Source organism: Salvelinus fontinalis, chromosome 30 (genome assembly GCF_029448725.1).
Source record: "Salvelinus fontinalis isolate EN_2023a chromosome 30, ASM2944872v1, whole genome shotgun sequence".
NCBI classification, from domain to species: Eukaryota; Metazoa; Chordata; class Actinopteri; order Salmoniformes; family Salmonidae; genus Salvelinus; species Salvelinus fontinalis.
Genome location: NC_074694.1, coordinates 35,059,520 through 35,077,713, shown reverse-complemented (window position 1 = coordinate 35,077,713; position 18,194 = coordinate 35,059,520). Strand labels below are relative to the sequence as shown.

General features: G+C 42.4%; 1 protein-coding gene across 1 annotated transcript; it reads left to right on the top strand.

Moving 5' to 3' along the window:
* Positions 1–14,672: 14,672 nt before the first annotated feature.
* On the top strand, positions 14,673–17,288 carry LOC129829112 (general transcription factor II-I repeat domain-containing protein 2B-like). Its single transcript, XM_055890655.1, has 2 exons — positions 14,673–16,668; positions 16,796–17,288. The coding sequence occupies exons 1-2, from the start codon at positions 14,852–14,854 to the stop codon at positions 16,800–16,802; spliced, it is 1,824 nt and encodes a 607-aa protein (XP_055746630.1). The 5' UTR covers positions 14,673–14,851; the 3' UTR covers positions 16,803–17,288.
* The last annotated feature ends 906 nt before the right edge of the window (positions 17,289–18,194 follow it).

Here is an 18,194-nt window from a genome sequence, read left to right as displayed (position 1 = left end):
TGGTTTTGAACATGAAGAGGACCTCATACACATGCCCACTTAATGAGGGCCAATTGGGCGTGTGCCTTGAATACACTCAGCGCTTTCCTAGCTCCTGTGCACCTGCTGCAGGTGGAAATAGACTGCTGAAAAGAAAAAGCAGAACATTATCTGCCTGACATTGATTGTTTCTGTTTGTTTTCAGGTTTCCCGCCTCCCCTCAAACTACCAATTAGAGGGTATTTTATGGACCAAATAGGCAGTTTGCATATGCAGTGCAGTTTCCGACCCTCACTAATGCATTAAAAACTAGTTTGCATAGAGCCCTCGGCCGTGTAATAAGCTCCTATAGGCCAGGCTGAGGGGCCAGGCTAACTGGGGTGCTAATGAGTGGAGAGTTAAGCTACAGCCAGGCAATGGTAGACATACAGTACAGCACCACGTGATGTGTGATATATAGAAACTGTGGGCCTAAGCCCTGAGTCCCAGTGGAGCTCCGCTGTCAGATCCTCACAGATGGTTTGGGTTGGATGAGACAGGGGTGACACTTTGCTGCCCACACTACTACAGTTATCCTTTTACTGCAGTGAGATACATCAATGTAATAGTTTTAAGAAGGTCATACTGAGGATTATTTCGCTTTTTGATTTTGAATTTAAAAAAATTCAATACCAGTCAAAAGTTTAGACACACCTACTCATTCAAGGCTTTTTCTTTTCATTTTAACTATTTTCTACATTGTAGAATAATAGTGTAGACATCAAAACTATGAAATAGCACATATGGAATCATGTAGTAACCAAAAAAGTGTTAAACAAATCTAAATATATTTTATATTTGATATTCTTCAAAGTATTCACCCTTTGCCTTGATGACAGCTTTGCACACCATTGGCAATCTCTCAACCAGCTTCATGAGGAATGCTTTTCCAAAAGTCTTGAAGGAGTTCCCACATATGCTGAGCACTTGTTGGTTGCTTTTCCTTCACTCTGCAGTCCAACTCATCCCAAACCATCTCAATTGAGTTTGGGTGATGGTGGAGGCCAGGTCATCTGATGCTGCACTCCATCACTCTCCTTAGTGGTCATAAAGCACTTACACAGCCTGGAGGTGTGTTTTGGGTCATTGTTCTGTTGAAAAACAAATGATGGTCCCACTAAGCACAAACCAGATGGGTTGGTGTATCGCTGCAGAATGCTTTGGCTGCCATGCTGGTTAAGCGTGCCTTGAATTCTAAATAAATCACTGACATTGTCAACCGGAAAAAAAGCACCATCACACCTCCTCCTCCATGCTTCATGGTGGGAACCATAAATGTGGAGATCATCCGTTCACCTACTCTGCGTCTCACAAAGACACAGCGTTTGGAACCAAAAATCTCAAATTTGAACTCATCAGACAAAAGGACATATTTCCACCGGTCTAATGTCCATTGCTCGTGTTTCTTGGTTCAAGCAAGTCTCTTCTTCTTATTGGTGTCCTTTAGTAGTGGTTTCTTTGCAGCAACTTTAAATTATCCTCTGCAGCAGCGGTAACTCTGGGTCTTTCTTTCCTGTGAAGGTCCTCATGAGAGCCAGTGTCATCATTGCGCTTGATGGTTTTTGCAACTGCACTTGAACAAACTAGCAAATTTCTTGAAATTTTCTGGATTGACTGACCGTTATGTCTTAAAGTAATGATGGACTTTCGTTTCTCTTTGCTTTTAAACTCAGCAAAAAAAGAAACGTCCCTTTTTCAGGACCCTGTCTTTCAAAGATAATTCGTAAAAATCCAAATAACTTCACAGATCTTCATTTTAAAGGGTTTAAACATTGTTTCCCATGCTTGTTCAATGAACCATAAACAATTAATGAACATGCACCTATGGAACAGTCGTTAAGACACTAGCAGCTTAGAGATGATAGGCAATTAAGTTATGAAAACTTAGGACACTAAAGAGGCCTTTCTACTGACTCTGAAAAACACCAAAAGAAAGAAGCCCATGGTCCCTGTTCATCTGTGTGAACGTGCCTTAGGCATGCTGCAAGGAGGCATGAGGACTGCAGATGTGGCCAGGGCAATAAATTGCAATGTCCGTACTGTGAGACACCTAAGACAACGCTACAGGGAGACAGCACGGACAGTTGATCGTCCTCGCAATGGCAGATCATGTGTAACAACACCTGCACAGGATCGGTACATCCGAACATCACACCTGCGGGACAGGTACGAAATGCCAACAACAACTGCCCGAGTTACACCTGGAACACACAATCCCTCGATCGGTGCTCAGGCAGTCCACAATAGGCTGAGAGAGGCTGGACTGAGGGCTTGTAGGCCTGTTGTAAGGCAGGTCCTCACCAGACATCACGGGCAACAACGTCTCCTATGGGCACAAACCCACCGTAGCTGGACCAGACAAGACTAGCAAAAATTGCTCTTCACTGACGAGTCGAGGTTTTGTCTCACCAGGGGTGACGGTCGTATTCGCGTTTATCATCAAAGGAATGAGCATTACCATGAGGCCTGTACTCTGGAGCGGGATCAATTTGGAGGTGGAGGGTCCGTCATGGTCTGGGGCGATGTGTCAAAGCATCATCGGACTGAGCTTGTTGTCATTGCAGGCAGGCTCAACGCTGTGCGTTACAGGGAAGACATCCTCCTCCCTCATATGGTACCCTTCCTGCAGGCTCATCCTGACATGACCCTCCAGCATGACAATGCCACCAGCCATTCTGCTTGTTCTGTGCGAGACAGGAATGTCAGTGTTCTGCCATTGCCAGCGAAGAGCCCGGATCTCAATCCCATTGAGCACGTCTGGAACCTGTTGGATCGGAGGGTGAGGGCTAGGGCCATTCCCCACAGAAATGTCCGGGAACTTGCAGGTGCCTTGGTGGAAGAGTGGGATAACATCTCAAGGCAAGAACTGGCAAATCTGGTGTAGTCCATGAGGAGGAGATGAACTGCAGTACTTAGTGCAGCTGGTACTGACTGTTACTTTTAATTTTGACCGCCTCTTTGTTCAGGGACACATTATTCCATTTATTTTAGTCACATGTCTGTGGGTCTTGTTCAGTATATGTCTCAGTTGTTGAATCTTGCTATGTTCATACAAATATTTACAGATGTTAAGTTTGCTGAAAATAAATGCAGTTGACAGTGAGAGGACGTTTCTTTTTTTTCTGAGTTCATTTGTTCTTGCCATAATATGGACTTGGTCTTTTACCAAATAGGGCTATCATCTGTATACCACCCGTACCTTGTCACAACACAACTGATTGGCTCAAACTCATTAAGAAGGAAAGAAATTCCACAAATGAACTTTTAACAAGGCCCACCAGTTAATTGAAATGCATTCCAGGTGACTACTTCACCAAGCTGGTGGAGAGAATGACAACAGTGTGCAAAGCTGTCATCAAGGCAAAGGGTGGCTACTTTGAAGAATTTCAAATTTAAAATATATTCTGATTTGTTTAACTCTTTTTTGGTTACTACATGATTCCATATATGTTATTTCATAATTTTGATGTCATCACAATTATTCTACAATGTACAAAACGGTACAAATAAAGAAAAACTAGTGAATGAGTAGTAGTGTCCAAACTTTTAAATGGTAGGGGTACAGTGACTATGTATAGATAATAAACAGCGAGTAGCAGCAGCGTAAAAAAGGGGGGGATAGTCTATGTAAATAGTCCGGGTAGCCATTTGATTAACTGTTTAGTATCCTTGGGCGTATAAGCTGTTAAGGAGCCTTTTGGACCTAGACTTGGTGCTCCGGTACCGCGTGTAGTGCGGTAGCAGAGAGAACAGTTTATGACTAGGGTGGCTGGAGTTTATTTTTAGGGCCTTCCTCTGACACCACCTGGTATAGAGGTCCTGGAAGGCAGGAAGCTTCAGCCCCAGTGATGTACTGGGCTGTATGCACTACCCTCTGTGGCACCTTGGGGTCGGCTGCCGAGTAGTTCCATACCAAGCAGTGATGCAACCAGTCAAGATGCTCTCAATGGTGCGGCTGTAGAACTTTTTGAAGATCTGGAGACCCATGTCAAATCTTTTTAGTATCCTGAGAGGGAATAGGCATTGTCGTGCCCTCTTCATAACTGTCTTGGTGTGTTTGGACGATGATAGTTTACTAGTAATGTGGACGTCAAGGAACTTGAATTCTCGACCCGCTTCACTGCAGCCCTGTCGATGATAATGGGGGCATGCTTGGCCTCCCTTTTCAGCTCTTTTGTCTTGCTCACGTTGAGGGAGAGGTTGTTGTCTTGGCACTGCACTGCCAGGTCTCTGACCTTCCCCCTGTAGACTGTCTCATCGTTGTCGGTGATCAGGCCTACCACTGTTGTGTCATCAACAAACTTAATGATGGTGTTAGAGTGGGTGAACAGAGAGTACAGGAGGGGACTAAGCACACACCCATGAGGGACGCCAGTGTTGAGGATCAGCATGGGAGATGTGTTCTTGCCTACCCTTACCACCTGGGGGCAGCCTGTTAGGAAGCCTAGGATCCAGTTGCAGACGAAGGTGTTTAGGCCCAGGGTCCTTATCTTATTGATGTGCTTTGAAGGCACTATGGCTTGGAATGTTGAGCTGTAGTCAACAAACAGCATTCTAACGTAGGTGTTCCTTCTGTCCAGGTGGGTAAGGGCAGTGTGGAGTGCAATGAAGATTGCGTCATCTCTGTATCTGTTGAGGCGGTATGAGAATTGGAGTGGGTCTAGGGTTTCTGGGATGATGGTGTTGATTTGAGCCATGACCAGCCTTTCAAAGACTTCATGGCTACAGACGTGAGTGACTACTGGGCGGTAGTCATTTAGGCAGGTTACCTTGGCGTTCTTGGGCACATGGACTAAGGTGGTCTGCTTGAAACATGTAAGTATTACAGACTCAGTCAGGGAGAGGTTGAAAATGTCAGTGAAGACCTTTGCCAGTTGGTCAGCGCATGCTCTGAGTACGCGTCCTGGTAATCCGTCTGGCCTTGCGACTTTGTGAATGTTGATCTGTTTAAAGGTCTTTCTCACCTCGGCTACGGAGAGCGTGATCACAGTCGTCCGGAATAGCTGGTGCTCTCATGCATGGTTCAGTGTTGATTGCCTCGAAGCGAGCATAGAAGGCATTTAGCTCATCTGGTAAGCTTGCGTCACTGGGCAGCTTGCGGCTGTGTTTCCCTTTGTGGGTTTGCCAAATGGAGGGCGTTTGCCTTTGTGGGTTTGCCGATTTGCCAAATGGAGGGCGAGTTAGAGCTTTGTATGCATCTCTATGTGTTGAGTAACAGTGGTCTAGAGTTTTTTCCCCTCTGGTTGCACGGGACATGCTGGTAGAAATGAGGTAAAGCGGATTTCAGCTTTCCTGCATTAAATTCCCCCGGCCACGAGGTGCGCCGCTTCTGGGTGAGCAATCTCTTGTTTGCTTATGGCCTTATACAACTCGCTGACGGCAGTCTTAGTGCCTGCATCGGTTTGTGGTGGTAAATAGACAGCCAAGAAAAATATAGATGAAAACTCTCTTGGTAAATAGTGTTGTCTACAACTTATCATGAGGTACTCTACCTCAGGCGAACAAACCTCGAGACTTACTTAATATTAGAGATTGCGCACCAGCTATTTTTTTTTACAAATAGACACAAACCACCACCCCTAGTCTTACTGGAGGTTGCTGTTCGGTCTTGTCGATGCACGGGAAAACACAGCCAACTGTATATTATTGTCTTGGTGGGTGTAGCTGGTGCATGGAAGTCAGGCGCAGGAGAGCAGAGATGGGTGGACAAAGCACTTTACTTAGGCAATGATATGAACACAATGCAACCGCGTCACAAAATACAAAACCCAATAACAAAGTACCGGCTGCCACAAAGCACGGGTATAACACAAAACCCGGCGCAAACCAGCCAGAAGCGTGCCAACCTCGACAATAAGCAATACTCCACACAGACATGGAGGGAACAGAGGGCTAAATACTCATAGTAATGATGATGAAATGAAAACCATGTGTGCAGGAAAACAAGACAAAACAAATGGAAAATAAAAGGTGGAGCGGCGATGGCTAGAAGACCAGTGACGTCGACCGCCGAACGCCACCCGAACAAGGATAGGGACCGACTTCGGAAGAAGTCGGACAATTATCCATATACTCGTTCAGCCACGACTCCGTGAAACATAAGATATTACAGTTTTTAATGTTCCGTTGGTAGGATAGTCTCGAAAGGAGCTTATCCTCCAGTAATTGTATGTTCAACATTAGGACGTATGGTAAAGGCGGATTATCCACTCGCCGACAAATTCTCACAAGGCATCTGGATCTACAGCCCCTGTATCGGCGTCTCCTTATCTCCTCATCTTTTTCCAGTCCGAGGTGAGTAATCGCTGTTCTGATGTCTAGAAGCTCTTTTTGGTCATAAGTGACGGTGGCAGAAACATTATGTACAAAAAAGTTACAAACAACGTGAAAAAACACACAGAATAGCACGATTGGTTAGGTGCCTGTAAAACAGCAGACATCCCCTCCGGCTCAATCTCAGTGTTTGTCTTTCCATAGAGAGGTCATAGTTTGTAGGCCAAACCGTTCGGACGCTTCAGACGATTTTGTGAGAAGGCTGATTTTCGGGATGTCTCATGGTTTGACAAATACAGCTCTAGCTCTGTCACCTTTCACCGCAGATGCGGAAGTGCAACATCGACAGATGTGGTCAATGGTCGATTAAAACGCATCCAATGCAAAAAACAGATATCTCTATCGTAAACCGATAGATTTGTATGGCTATTTTGTTATTATGCTAATTATATTTATGCGGGGGCGCAGACATCGAATCTAGGTTTTTAAAAATATGTTTCATAATTTCATTTTTTTTTTTAAGAATTCAACATTGTTTTTATGTCAAACAGTTTGGTTTTATTTGAGTCTTCTGTGATGTAATATTGGGATGCAAACTCATAATTAAATTAATTTCAACTCTATATCTGACATGGTCTTCATTTTGTAATCCATAACCATGTGTGTGAGGTGTATACTTCTGTTTCAAAGTAGATTTGTTTAAGACTACCAAGAAACACTCTGTGTGACCCTGATTTAGCCCACTGCAGTATTAAACTTCTGCTGTGCTTGATTTCTTCCTCATCACCCCAAATATAGATTTGGAATGAGGCTCCTGTGATTAAGCGCTTGATTTGTCCACTCTTAAATTTTTCATCTACTCCAACCTCAGAAGCACATGATTAAAAGACTCTTTCAGACCATTAGCGCAAGGCCAAACATTATTTAATTCACTTCTCAGTAGTTTACTCAGAGTGAACTGCACTCCAATGATGGAGCATTCATTTGATTTGGCATTATAGCAGACACCCTGCCACTGTTTTGGTAAACAACTGAGGGATAGGGCTGAAGAAATGTAACCACTCTCTAATTCATAGACAGAGTTCTGGATGCAAGGACTGACCATCATTGATATAAAAATATATTTTGAATCATGTTTTGAGGCTATACAGTGTTTGTTCACATTTACATTGTTTTACCCAATGGTTATAAACAATCTTATATTTTGGGTTCTGATGGAGAACGACAGTTGAACTAATCTCATGAAGCATTTACAGGTTATATTTTTCAAGAATCAGTGAGTATACACCATTAATTTAAAAGTCTAAAAAGGGATGTTGCAAACTCACAGATTGCCGCTTTAAAGGTTTGACGTTTGGAATGCCTTTCTCTCAATGTAGACCCTGAATAATTGGGGTGCAGAAGGCATTTGGGTAAGCAGCCCTGGCATGCCTCATTCTAAAAGTTCAGACATCACAGGACACTTACAAAGTTTATCATAAAGCAATCTCTTTTCAACTTTATCCCTCTCTCTGGTTCACCCACATTCTGAGCCTCTTCATTGCACTTAAGTTTGAGCCATAATGATTACATAGATGACATGGTTTTTTTGTGCCACCAAGTGATTCAGATATCATGTGCTGAAAAAATACAGCAAGTCAAGAACATAAGTGATTGTTAGACCGCTACGCGCACAATAACTCCATTCGGACATTTTATTGACAATCATTGAATATCAAAAAGCCCATGCAGTTTTCAGTCACCAACTCGTGTTTTCTGTCTCCTTCTCTCAATAATGTTTTTATTGCAATCTCAAGAAATCAGTTACATACCACCAAACTCACTGATTAAACGATAGAAATAGCAACACACAGTAGGGATTTTAAAAAATCACAAAAATCTAGCAACTTTCAAAACCGGGATAATTCATATTTGTCCTGGGAAGTGCCCATTTTAAAGCATTTAAAACCAAGATATGGTCACTATGCCAGGGTTGTCCCCAAACAAGAGGTACACTGCTCCACCTTGTTAGCTTGGCTGTGCAACTATGTCAGGGGTAGGCAAACCTGTTCCTGCAGGATTTATTCTAACTAGGCACCACACCTGACCAACTGAGCTAATTTATCAATTCAGTGATTGCCTAAATTCAATACACCTGGTCTTCCAGGTCAGTTAAATGAAAAACATGAAGTGCCTGCGGCACTCCAGGACCAGGGTTGCGTACCCCAGCACTATGTAAAGATTTCAGAGTAAATTAAACTGATATTTACTAATTATAGAGTAACTACAGTACCTGTATCTTTGATCGCCTGTGCATGTCAGTAGTAGGCCATCTCCTCGAGTGTGCTCAGGACACACAGAGCACATTCTGAATATAGCGTTGTCGAATCATTCTAACTTTGTAATGGCAGTCAAACAAAAGTCAAGTGACCAAAGTTGCTATCTTGCTACAGATGTTCGATTTGAATTTGATCACTCTTTTTTTGTTGCTAGAATGTTCCTGCACAGCAGGAAATTAAAACTTGTATTGTATTTGAGTTTTAAAAAGGCTTCTAAAATGTGTAATTTCCAGACTTGATTTGCCCTAACAAAAAAGGTATCAACACCTACCAACAAAAATGTCCATTAGCCTAATTATAATCCACATAATTATTCACATTTCCTGTTGCTGCAGAATCATTTTCCAGCTGTAGCCATCTGGCTCAAATTAAGATCCTACATCTGTAGATAACCTCCAATGAATGACAGAATGTCTCCTATATTTGGCAAAATCAAGTTGATGATTATACAGATAGCAGATCATCTCAGGAATAATGGAGATAACATCGAGGAGATCAGGAGTATAGTTTAAATATCAAGGTACTGTATTTTAACGGGGACCAACTCTGTTAAAGAAAATATCCATATCTACTCTCATACCGTTTCTTGATCACACATTCTCTACCGAAGCTGTCATATGGGCAGCAAGTAGGCTACGAGAAATGTTATAGGCCTAGAGGTATTTTGACATGCATCGGGGAGAGACAAGCTTTAATAATGCAACCTATGGATGGATTACAGAAATTAAGAATTTGCATGCAAGACAGGATTTAGGATTTTGGGTTTCAGTTGGATTGGGACTGGACAGGAAAATAGCCTAGGATCTAGGACAGAATAAGATAGAACTTTCTCTCATGCCTCTGAATTGTTAAGAGGCTTTGTCTGTAACCATGTTTCCATCCACAGTTTTTATGCAAGTAAATTCATACCGTATAATGAAAAAAATCATGACAGCTGCAATGGAAACAGAACGTTTCAGTAAAATGGTATACATATGGATTGATTATTTGTTCAGTCGACATGGTGGGATTTTTTTGTGTTTGTAAAATTAATTATGTGAGAAATGGGCATGGAAACGCCTTTATACACAAATATTTATATAACAACTGATGATCAATGGGCCCTACCGCGGTTGCTAATTCGACCACTCTTACTATAAGTTTAGATAGCTGGCCGCTAGACACTTACCAATCTAAAACATTTTAGCTGACACGGGCTAATTGAGTGACTGCTGATTCACAACCAAATTTCAAAAATGCACCTTGCGCATTCTATTATTCTAATGTTCAACATTAAGTTGAGAACCCGGCTGAGTTCCTAAAAAAAGTTACTGAGTTCCTAAGTGCGTTCGGAAAATATTTAGACCCCTTGCCTTTTTCCACATTTTGTTACGTTACATCCTTAGTTTAACATGGATTAAATCATTTTTTCCCCTCATCAATCTACATACCATACCCCACACTGACAAAGTGAAAATAGTTTTTTAGAAATGTTTGCAAATTTATTTTTAAAAATTATAATAATATCAGAATTATATAAGAATTCAGACCCTTTACTCAGTACGTTGTTGAAGCACCTTTGGCAGTGATTACAGCCTCGAGTCTTCTTGGGTATGATGCTACATGCTTGGCACACCTGTATTTGGGGAGTTTCTCCCATTCTTCTATTCAGATCCTCTCAAGCACTGTCAGGTTGGATGGGGAGCATTGCTGCAGAGCTATTTTTAGGTCTCTCCAGAGATGTTCGATCAGGTTCAAGTCCTTCACCCAAGTCTGAGGTCCTGAGCACTCTGGAACAGGTTTTCATCAAGGAACTCTGTACTCTGCTCCGTTAATCTTTGTCTCGATCCTGACTGGTCTCCCAGTCCCTGCCACTGAAAAACATTCCCACAACATGATTCTGCCACTACCATGCTTCACCGTAGGGATGGTGCCAGGTATCCTCCAGACGTGAAGCTTGGCATTCAGGCCAAATAGTTGAATATTGGTTTCATCAGACCAGAGAATCTTGTTTCTCATGGTCTGAGAGTCTTTAGGTGCCTTTGGAATATTCCAAGCGGGCTGTCATGTGCCTTTTACTGAGGAGAGGCTTGCATCTGGCCACTCTACCATAAAGGCCTGATTGGTGGAGTGCTGCAGAGTTCTTGGCCATCTCCCTAACCAAGACCCTTCTCCCCCAATTGCTCAGTTTGGCTGTGCGGCCAGATCTAGGAAGTGTCTTGGTGGTTCCAAACTTCTTCCATGTAAGAATAATGGAGGCCTCTGTGTTCTTGGGGACCTTCAATGCTGCATAAATATTTTGGTACCCTTCCCCAGATCTGTGCCTAGGCACAATCCTGTCTCGGAGCTCTACGGACAATTCCTTCGACCATGGTTTTTGCTCTGACATGCACTGTCAGCTGTGGGACCTTATATAGACACGTGTGTGGCTTTCCAAATCATGTCCAATCAATTGCATTTACCACAGCTGGACTCTAATCAAGTTGTAGAAACATCTCAAGGGTGATCAATGGAAACAGGACACACCTGAGCTCAATTTCGAGTCTCATAGCAAAGGGTCTGAATACCTATGTAAATAAGGTATCTGCTTTTTTATTTTTTATACATTTTCAATAATGTCTAAACTTGTTTACACTTTGTCATTATGGGGTGTTGTGTGTAGATTGATGAGAAAAAAACATTAATCTGATACATTTTAGAATAAGGCTGTAACGTAACACAGTTTTGAAAAAGGGAAGGGGTCTGAATACTTTCCGAATGCACTCTATATATCATTTTTGTTGTGCAAAATTGATCCTCAGGCCTACAAAAGTAGGGGCCAGTTGCCCATCCCTGATGTAGGCTATACATGTGATACTGATGTAGGCTATACAAGCTGTTGGCTACTATATAATGCAAAATATTTTTTTTGTGAGAAAACCATCAGTGGATTTGAAAATATGATGGAAACCAATTTAACTAGTACTTTTTATTTGGAACATGGGAACTTAACCGCAAAATGTTGTTTTATGTGCACTACATCATCATGCACAGCTTTTAATCTGCAACAATTAAATTACGGAAACACATCTCTGGTTGGAACATTTGCAAATTGTTTTTATGCAGATTTTGGAATATTCGCCTGAAAATCTGTCCCCAATTGGATGGAAACCTAGCGAATGACGGCTCGAATAGGTACATACTACTATAGTTTAAAGGCCTGCTGTAGGGGTTTCCTGTAGGGTTTAATAACTGCATTTGAGTCGTGTGTGCAGTCCGGCTGTGTCAATTATGCATGCACTTCGAATTTATTGTGACCTTGTGTGAAGTAAATATGCTAGGCTAAAAGCTTCCATGTGACAACCTGTTTGGATAATGTGCCATTTTAGGGCCTGCATTGGTGCCGACATTGGGGGGAAAATATGATTTCCCAGGTCTTGACATTACATTTTTGGGGGGGAAACACACAGGTGCATTTTTTGTGTCAAAAGGCAGTCAAGCTTTGATCATCATGTCACCATAATAAGACACTCGATATTTATTGGAAAGGAGCACCAAGATCACCTTGCACTTTCACAAACCAGTGCTATTCATCATAATTTATTTCATCTGTAGCCTATTAAACTGCATGGTTTCCTGAGTCATAGTGGGAGGACCACACACCATGTCATCGTGTGACTCCAAGTTTACTTCCATATGATGGTTTTTATATTAATATTTGCACATAGAAGTGTTTCCATTGCCTTTTCTTGCATCACACAACACGATCCCACTGGACTCCCGCGTTGTGCAGCTGTCTAAGGCACTGCATCTCGGTGCTAGGGGTGTCACTACAAACACCCTGGTTCGAATCCAGGCTGTATCACAACCGGCCGTGATTGGGAGTCTCATAGGGACTCATAGGCAACGCATAGCCACTACTTGGGATCTGATTAGGTCATTTGGTAAAATTCAATATAATCGCGAGTGTAACATGGCTTGTTATTGTCAACGACTACTAAAAAACAACAAATGATCTCTGGGTATAAGTTAGGGTAAGAGCTTGGTTCATGCTTAGCCTACATGATGAAATTGGGGATATGATTTTGACTGTAGTCCAAGGCATTTACTTCAACTGCAGTCAAGACAAGTCAAGACGGGTTTTAGATACAGTATATTTGGGCTACATGGAAAAGGAATAAGCCAAATCTATTCAGAATTCTCTGTGCTTCCGTGATGTGCATGGTTCCACCTTTGGCACTGTCCTCCTACATGATGTTACTTTAGCTTATCTATCTGTGAAGGGCGTCTACAGTCCTGAGCCAATCAGAACATAGCATGGCCAGAACCAGAGAACCTGGACATCACAAAGACACAGTTATCTAATGTACTGTATATAATGCCCAGCCAGGCTGCTCCCATTGTCAGAGGTTACAAATGACATGTAGTTAGATGGACACATAGAGTTGACCTTGCCTACATTCATTAGCCTTAGCAATCATGGCGAAAACAAGATCAAAATGCCCTCAACCTCAGAGTCAAGCACGTGTGAAATCTTTGTGGCACAAATCGGTGGTACAATAGAACAATGCAGACGTGTGTGTCCAGCAGTAAATTATCACGGGGGTTCTAGACAGTGCACACACTTATAAAAGAGGTCTCCTCAATGGTTCTTTGGTAAGGGTGATGGGTCTACAGTATGTAGAACCATAATTACTCAAGGAACCCTTTGAGCCCTTCAATGCTTCTTTTCAGTTCAGAAAATGGTTCTTTAATCTTTTAGTGATAATTAAAATGTATAGGCAAATATCTTGAGGCATGTTTTCCGTACAGCTCTTTTTGTGCAACCGTGAGTGAGAGTATCATTCCAGTTTATTTCGTCTGTTGTGTTATATCATTACATATTAAACAGGACTATGGCCAGTAACAGGGTCTTGTGAAAGTCTCATGTATAAGGCCTTGCGTCACTTGAAAATTCTTGACTAAACCAGTGGTCCTCAAGTCCCAGCCATTCCGGATCTATCACACCTGATTCAACTTGTGAATTAGCACAATAATAACACCTAAGAAATGTAGGGTATTTGTAGAACCTTTGCCATTTAGAAAAGGTCCTTTATAGAACCATTCTCCATAAAGGTTCTCAGGGCCATACACATAGATGTTATTGTCTAAATAGTATAGGGGCTCTTTGGCTTTGTAACCATAGTGGAACTCTTTTTGGTGCTATATAAAACCCTTTTTTGACAGTTCAATAAAGAACCATGCTCATAAGGTTCTAAATGGAACTATAAAGAACCGTTTCCTAAAGTTGAGTAAAGAACCAAATCACCCTTGGCCTACAAAAGCCGCGCCCCCGCAGAAATCTAATCTAACATTTTTTTTAAATCCCCATGAAAATATGTTGGTTTAAGTGATATTTAAGTGATATTAAGTGATATTTATCACTTATATTTAAGTGATAGTGATATGTGTTATTTTGCATGGGCTGCGTCTCAATACACTGCATCCGCCGATATCGCCCTTCCCCATATGCAGTGAAAGGTGGCAGCGCTAGAGCCGTGTTTGTCAGATAATGAGACATCCCAAAAATCGGTCTTCTTGCCTAAAAGTCTGTAGCATCTGAACAGTTTGGCCTATAAACTATTATGACCACTCGATGGAAAGCTGAGACTCTCACGAACACGACTGTGTTCTCAGTTTTGCCAAGACGCCCCGAAGCCTCACAAGACTCATTGGAAGGTCCCAAGTATCAGTTAAAATAAATTATGGAAGTATATATGGAGATAGTTTGGTTCCTACAATAAGGGGATAAAAACATGTAAAAATATATTTATTTCTTGTATCTCTCAGATAGTTTTCATCTATATTCTTCGTAGTTGTCTATTTATCACCACAAACTGATAATGGCACTAAGACCCAACTCAATGAGCTGTACATATAAGGCCATAAGCAAACAAGAAAATGCTCATGCAGAGGCGGTGCTCCTAGTGGCTGGGGACTTTATTGCAGGGATACTTAAATCCATTTTACCTCATTTCTACCAGCATGTTACATGTGCAACCAAAGGAAAAAAACTCTAGACCACATGTGTCAAACTCAAGGCCCGCGGGCCAGATGTGGCCCGCCAGGTCATTTTATGTGGCCCGCGAGAGCTTAAAAGTTGAGTGTCTAAAAATAAATACCAAAAAATAAATTAAGAGCGTGCTTTGACCAAAAACTACATTCCCACAATGCCTTTCGACTACGCTAGCCACGGCAGTGTCCATGCCAACGAGTGGAATTGAGATATAAATAATGATCCCAAAATGTCCAGAAAGAGAAAAGTTGATGCAGACGGAAGACTGTTTCAAGAAAGATGGGAAGGCGAATACTTGTTTGCGCTTCAAGGAGAAAGACCGGTATGTCTTTTGTGTTACGAGGCGGTGTCGGTTGTCAAAGAGTACAATCTGCGTCGACATTTTGACACCAAACACGGAGCTAAGTACGCTAAAGCTAGCCTTCAAGAAAAGCAACAAATTGCCCAAGAATTAAAAGGCAAACTGCGGTCGCAGCAGAGTTTGTTCATGAAATCCACAGCCAAAAACGAGGCCGCGGTGAAAGCTAGCTTCATTGTGGCTGAAGAAATCGCCCACGCTTCCAAGTCTTTTTCAGAGGGAGCGTTTTTGAAGCAGTGCATGCTGAAGGTCTGTGAGCAGGTGTGTCCCGACCAGTTACAGACTTTTAAAAATGTCAGTTTATCAAGAAACACCATCGTCGACCGAGTGAAGGAACTAGCAGAAAATCTTACAACACAGCTGGCCGAGGAGACACGCAGCTACACAGCTTTTTCATTAGCTGTTGATGAAAGCACAGATAACACGGACACAGCGCAGTTATCAATTTTTATTAGAGGCGTAAAGTCGGACCTCTCTATCACTGAGGAGCTGTTGGATGTGGCTGCAATGCATGGGACCACGACGGGACAGAACATTTTTGATGCGGTAGAGAAGTCCGTAAGTAAAAATGCATTGCAGTGGGAAAACTTGGTAGGATTAACTACAGACGGTGCACCGGCAATGTGTGGAGGAAAAGTGGGCTTGGTTGGACTAATGAAGGGGAAAATGCAAAAAATGAACTGTCACACGCCTTTGATAACGTATCATTGCATTATCCATCAAGAAGCTTTGTGTGGGAAGGTGCTGGGGATGGAGGACATTGTGACCACAGTCATGAAAACAGTGAACTTCATTCGGGCGCGTGGCCTGAATCACCGTCAGTTCCAGCAGTTTTTGCTGGAGATGGGCTCGGAACACGGGGATGTGCTGTACCATACAGAAGTGCGGTGGCTGAGTAGGAGCAAAGTCCTCAAGCGATTTTTCGAGCTCAGGAAAGACATTGCTCTTTTTATGCAGAGTAAAGGAAAACTCATGTCTGAACTATCAGATCCAAAGTGGATGTGTGACTTTGCTGTGTTGTGTGACATAACCGACCATCTCGCCCAGCTGAATCAGAAGCTGCAGGGACGCAAACAAGTCATCACGCAGATGTCCGACACGATCACGGCTTTCCAGCGTAAATTGGACTTATGGATGTGGCAAGTGAAACAGGACAATCTTGTTCACTTTCCTGTTTGTCAGAGCATGTCAGCCTCATTTCCCGAGACTTTTTCATGTGCTCAGTTGGCTACCAAACTGAGCTGGTTAAAGACTGAGTTTGATCGGCGCTTCTCTGACTTCAGAGCACAACAGTCTGGCTTTGACATCTTTGCCAATCCTTTCACCACCGATGTCTGCACTGCACCCCAACACCTTCAGATGGAGCTAATTGAGCTTCAAAGCGACAGTGGCCTGAGAGCAAAGTTTCAGGATGCTACAATCCAGGACTTTTACCGTCTGCTGCCTCCTGGTTTGATGCCACAGCTTCGACTTCATGCTGCCCGTGTTCTGTCCATGTTTGGGAGCACCTATCTGTGCGAACAGTTTTTTTCCATAATGAATCTGAACAAAAACAAGCACAGATCACGCCTCACGGATGACAACCTCCATGCTGTTCTACGCATTGCCTCAGCACAGGACCTAAAACCAGACATTGACACACTGGTAACGGGAAAACGGTGTCAGACATCTGGTCAGAAAACACACAGGCAAGCATTTTTTTTTTAAACTTAATTAAAATATAATAAAATGTAATTCAACCAAGAAGAAGAACAGTTAAACTGTGTGCAATTTAATGATTGTGCTTGCATTTTGTTTTGTGTTTATCATTTTCAGAACATGATCAATCGATAGTAGAGAGAGAATCCACTTGGTGTGTTCAAGGACAGGCAGCATCTCCTCATCAAAGACTAACCGAAAAACTTGACCAATATAGTTGTGAACTGAGTCAACCTTTATTTTGGTATTTTTAGTTGATTACATATTATTTATGTGTAGCTGCTGTAGTAATTATTTAATGTTTGCAGGTTTATGTGTGTATGCAGACAAATTGTTGTCATCAAACCATCAGTTGGGTGCACGGCTGTGTGCAGCCTTTTTTTGTAAAATGCTACATGTGTCATACATGTTCTTTGCAGCTAAGTTTTATGTTATTTTTCTTTATTCACTTGGACAGTTTGATCCTTCATTAATGGAGTTATGTGGGTTTTCATAAGCTGACAAAATTTAAAAGGATTTATGTTAGAGCTACAAGCAAACATATATTTTCTATGCAACTGTAATTGTCACTTGAATAAGTTATAATAAATAATGAGTTATTTAACATTAAGGAGGAGTTACATTTATTTTACATTACATTCGATTACATTTATAAGTTTCATCTGGCCCTTTGAGGACAGCCATTATGCTGATGTGGCCCTCGGTGAAAATGAGTTTGACACCCCTGCTCTAGACCATCTTTACTCCACACTCAAAGAGCTCTCCTTCGCCCTCCATTTGGCAAATCTGACCATAATTCTCTCCTCCTGATTCCTGCTTACAAGCAAAAACTAAAGCAGGAAGTACCAGTGACTCGTTCAATACTGAAGTGGTGAGATGACGGAGCTACAGGACTGTTTTGCGAGCACAGACTGGAATATGTTCCAGGATTCATCCAATGGCATTGAGGAGTATACCCCATCAGTCACTGGCTTCATCAATAAGTGCATCGATGATGTCATCCCCACAGTAACCGTACGTACATATCCCAACTGGAAGCCTTGGATTACAGGCAACATCCACAGTGAGCTAAAGGGTAGAGCTGCCGCTGTCAAGGAGCGTGACTCTAATCCGGACGCTTATAAGAAATCCTGCTATGCCCTCTGACGAAACCATCAAACATGCAAAGCGTAAATACAGGACTAAGATTGAATCCCACTACACCGGCTTTGACGCTCGTCGGATGTGGCACAACTTGTTTCAAGCAGACCACCATAGTCTATGTGCCCAAGAACACCAAGGTAAACTGCCAAAATGATTACCGACACGTAGCATTCACGCCTGTAGCCATGAAGGGCTTTGAAAGGCTGTTCATGGCTGACATCATCACCATCACCCTAGAAACCCTAGGTCCACAGATGATGCAATCTCTATTGCAGTCCACACTGCCCTTTCCCACCTGGACAAAAGGAACACCTACGTGAGAATGCCTTTAATTGACTACAGCTCAGCGTTCAACACCATAGTGCCCTCAAAA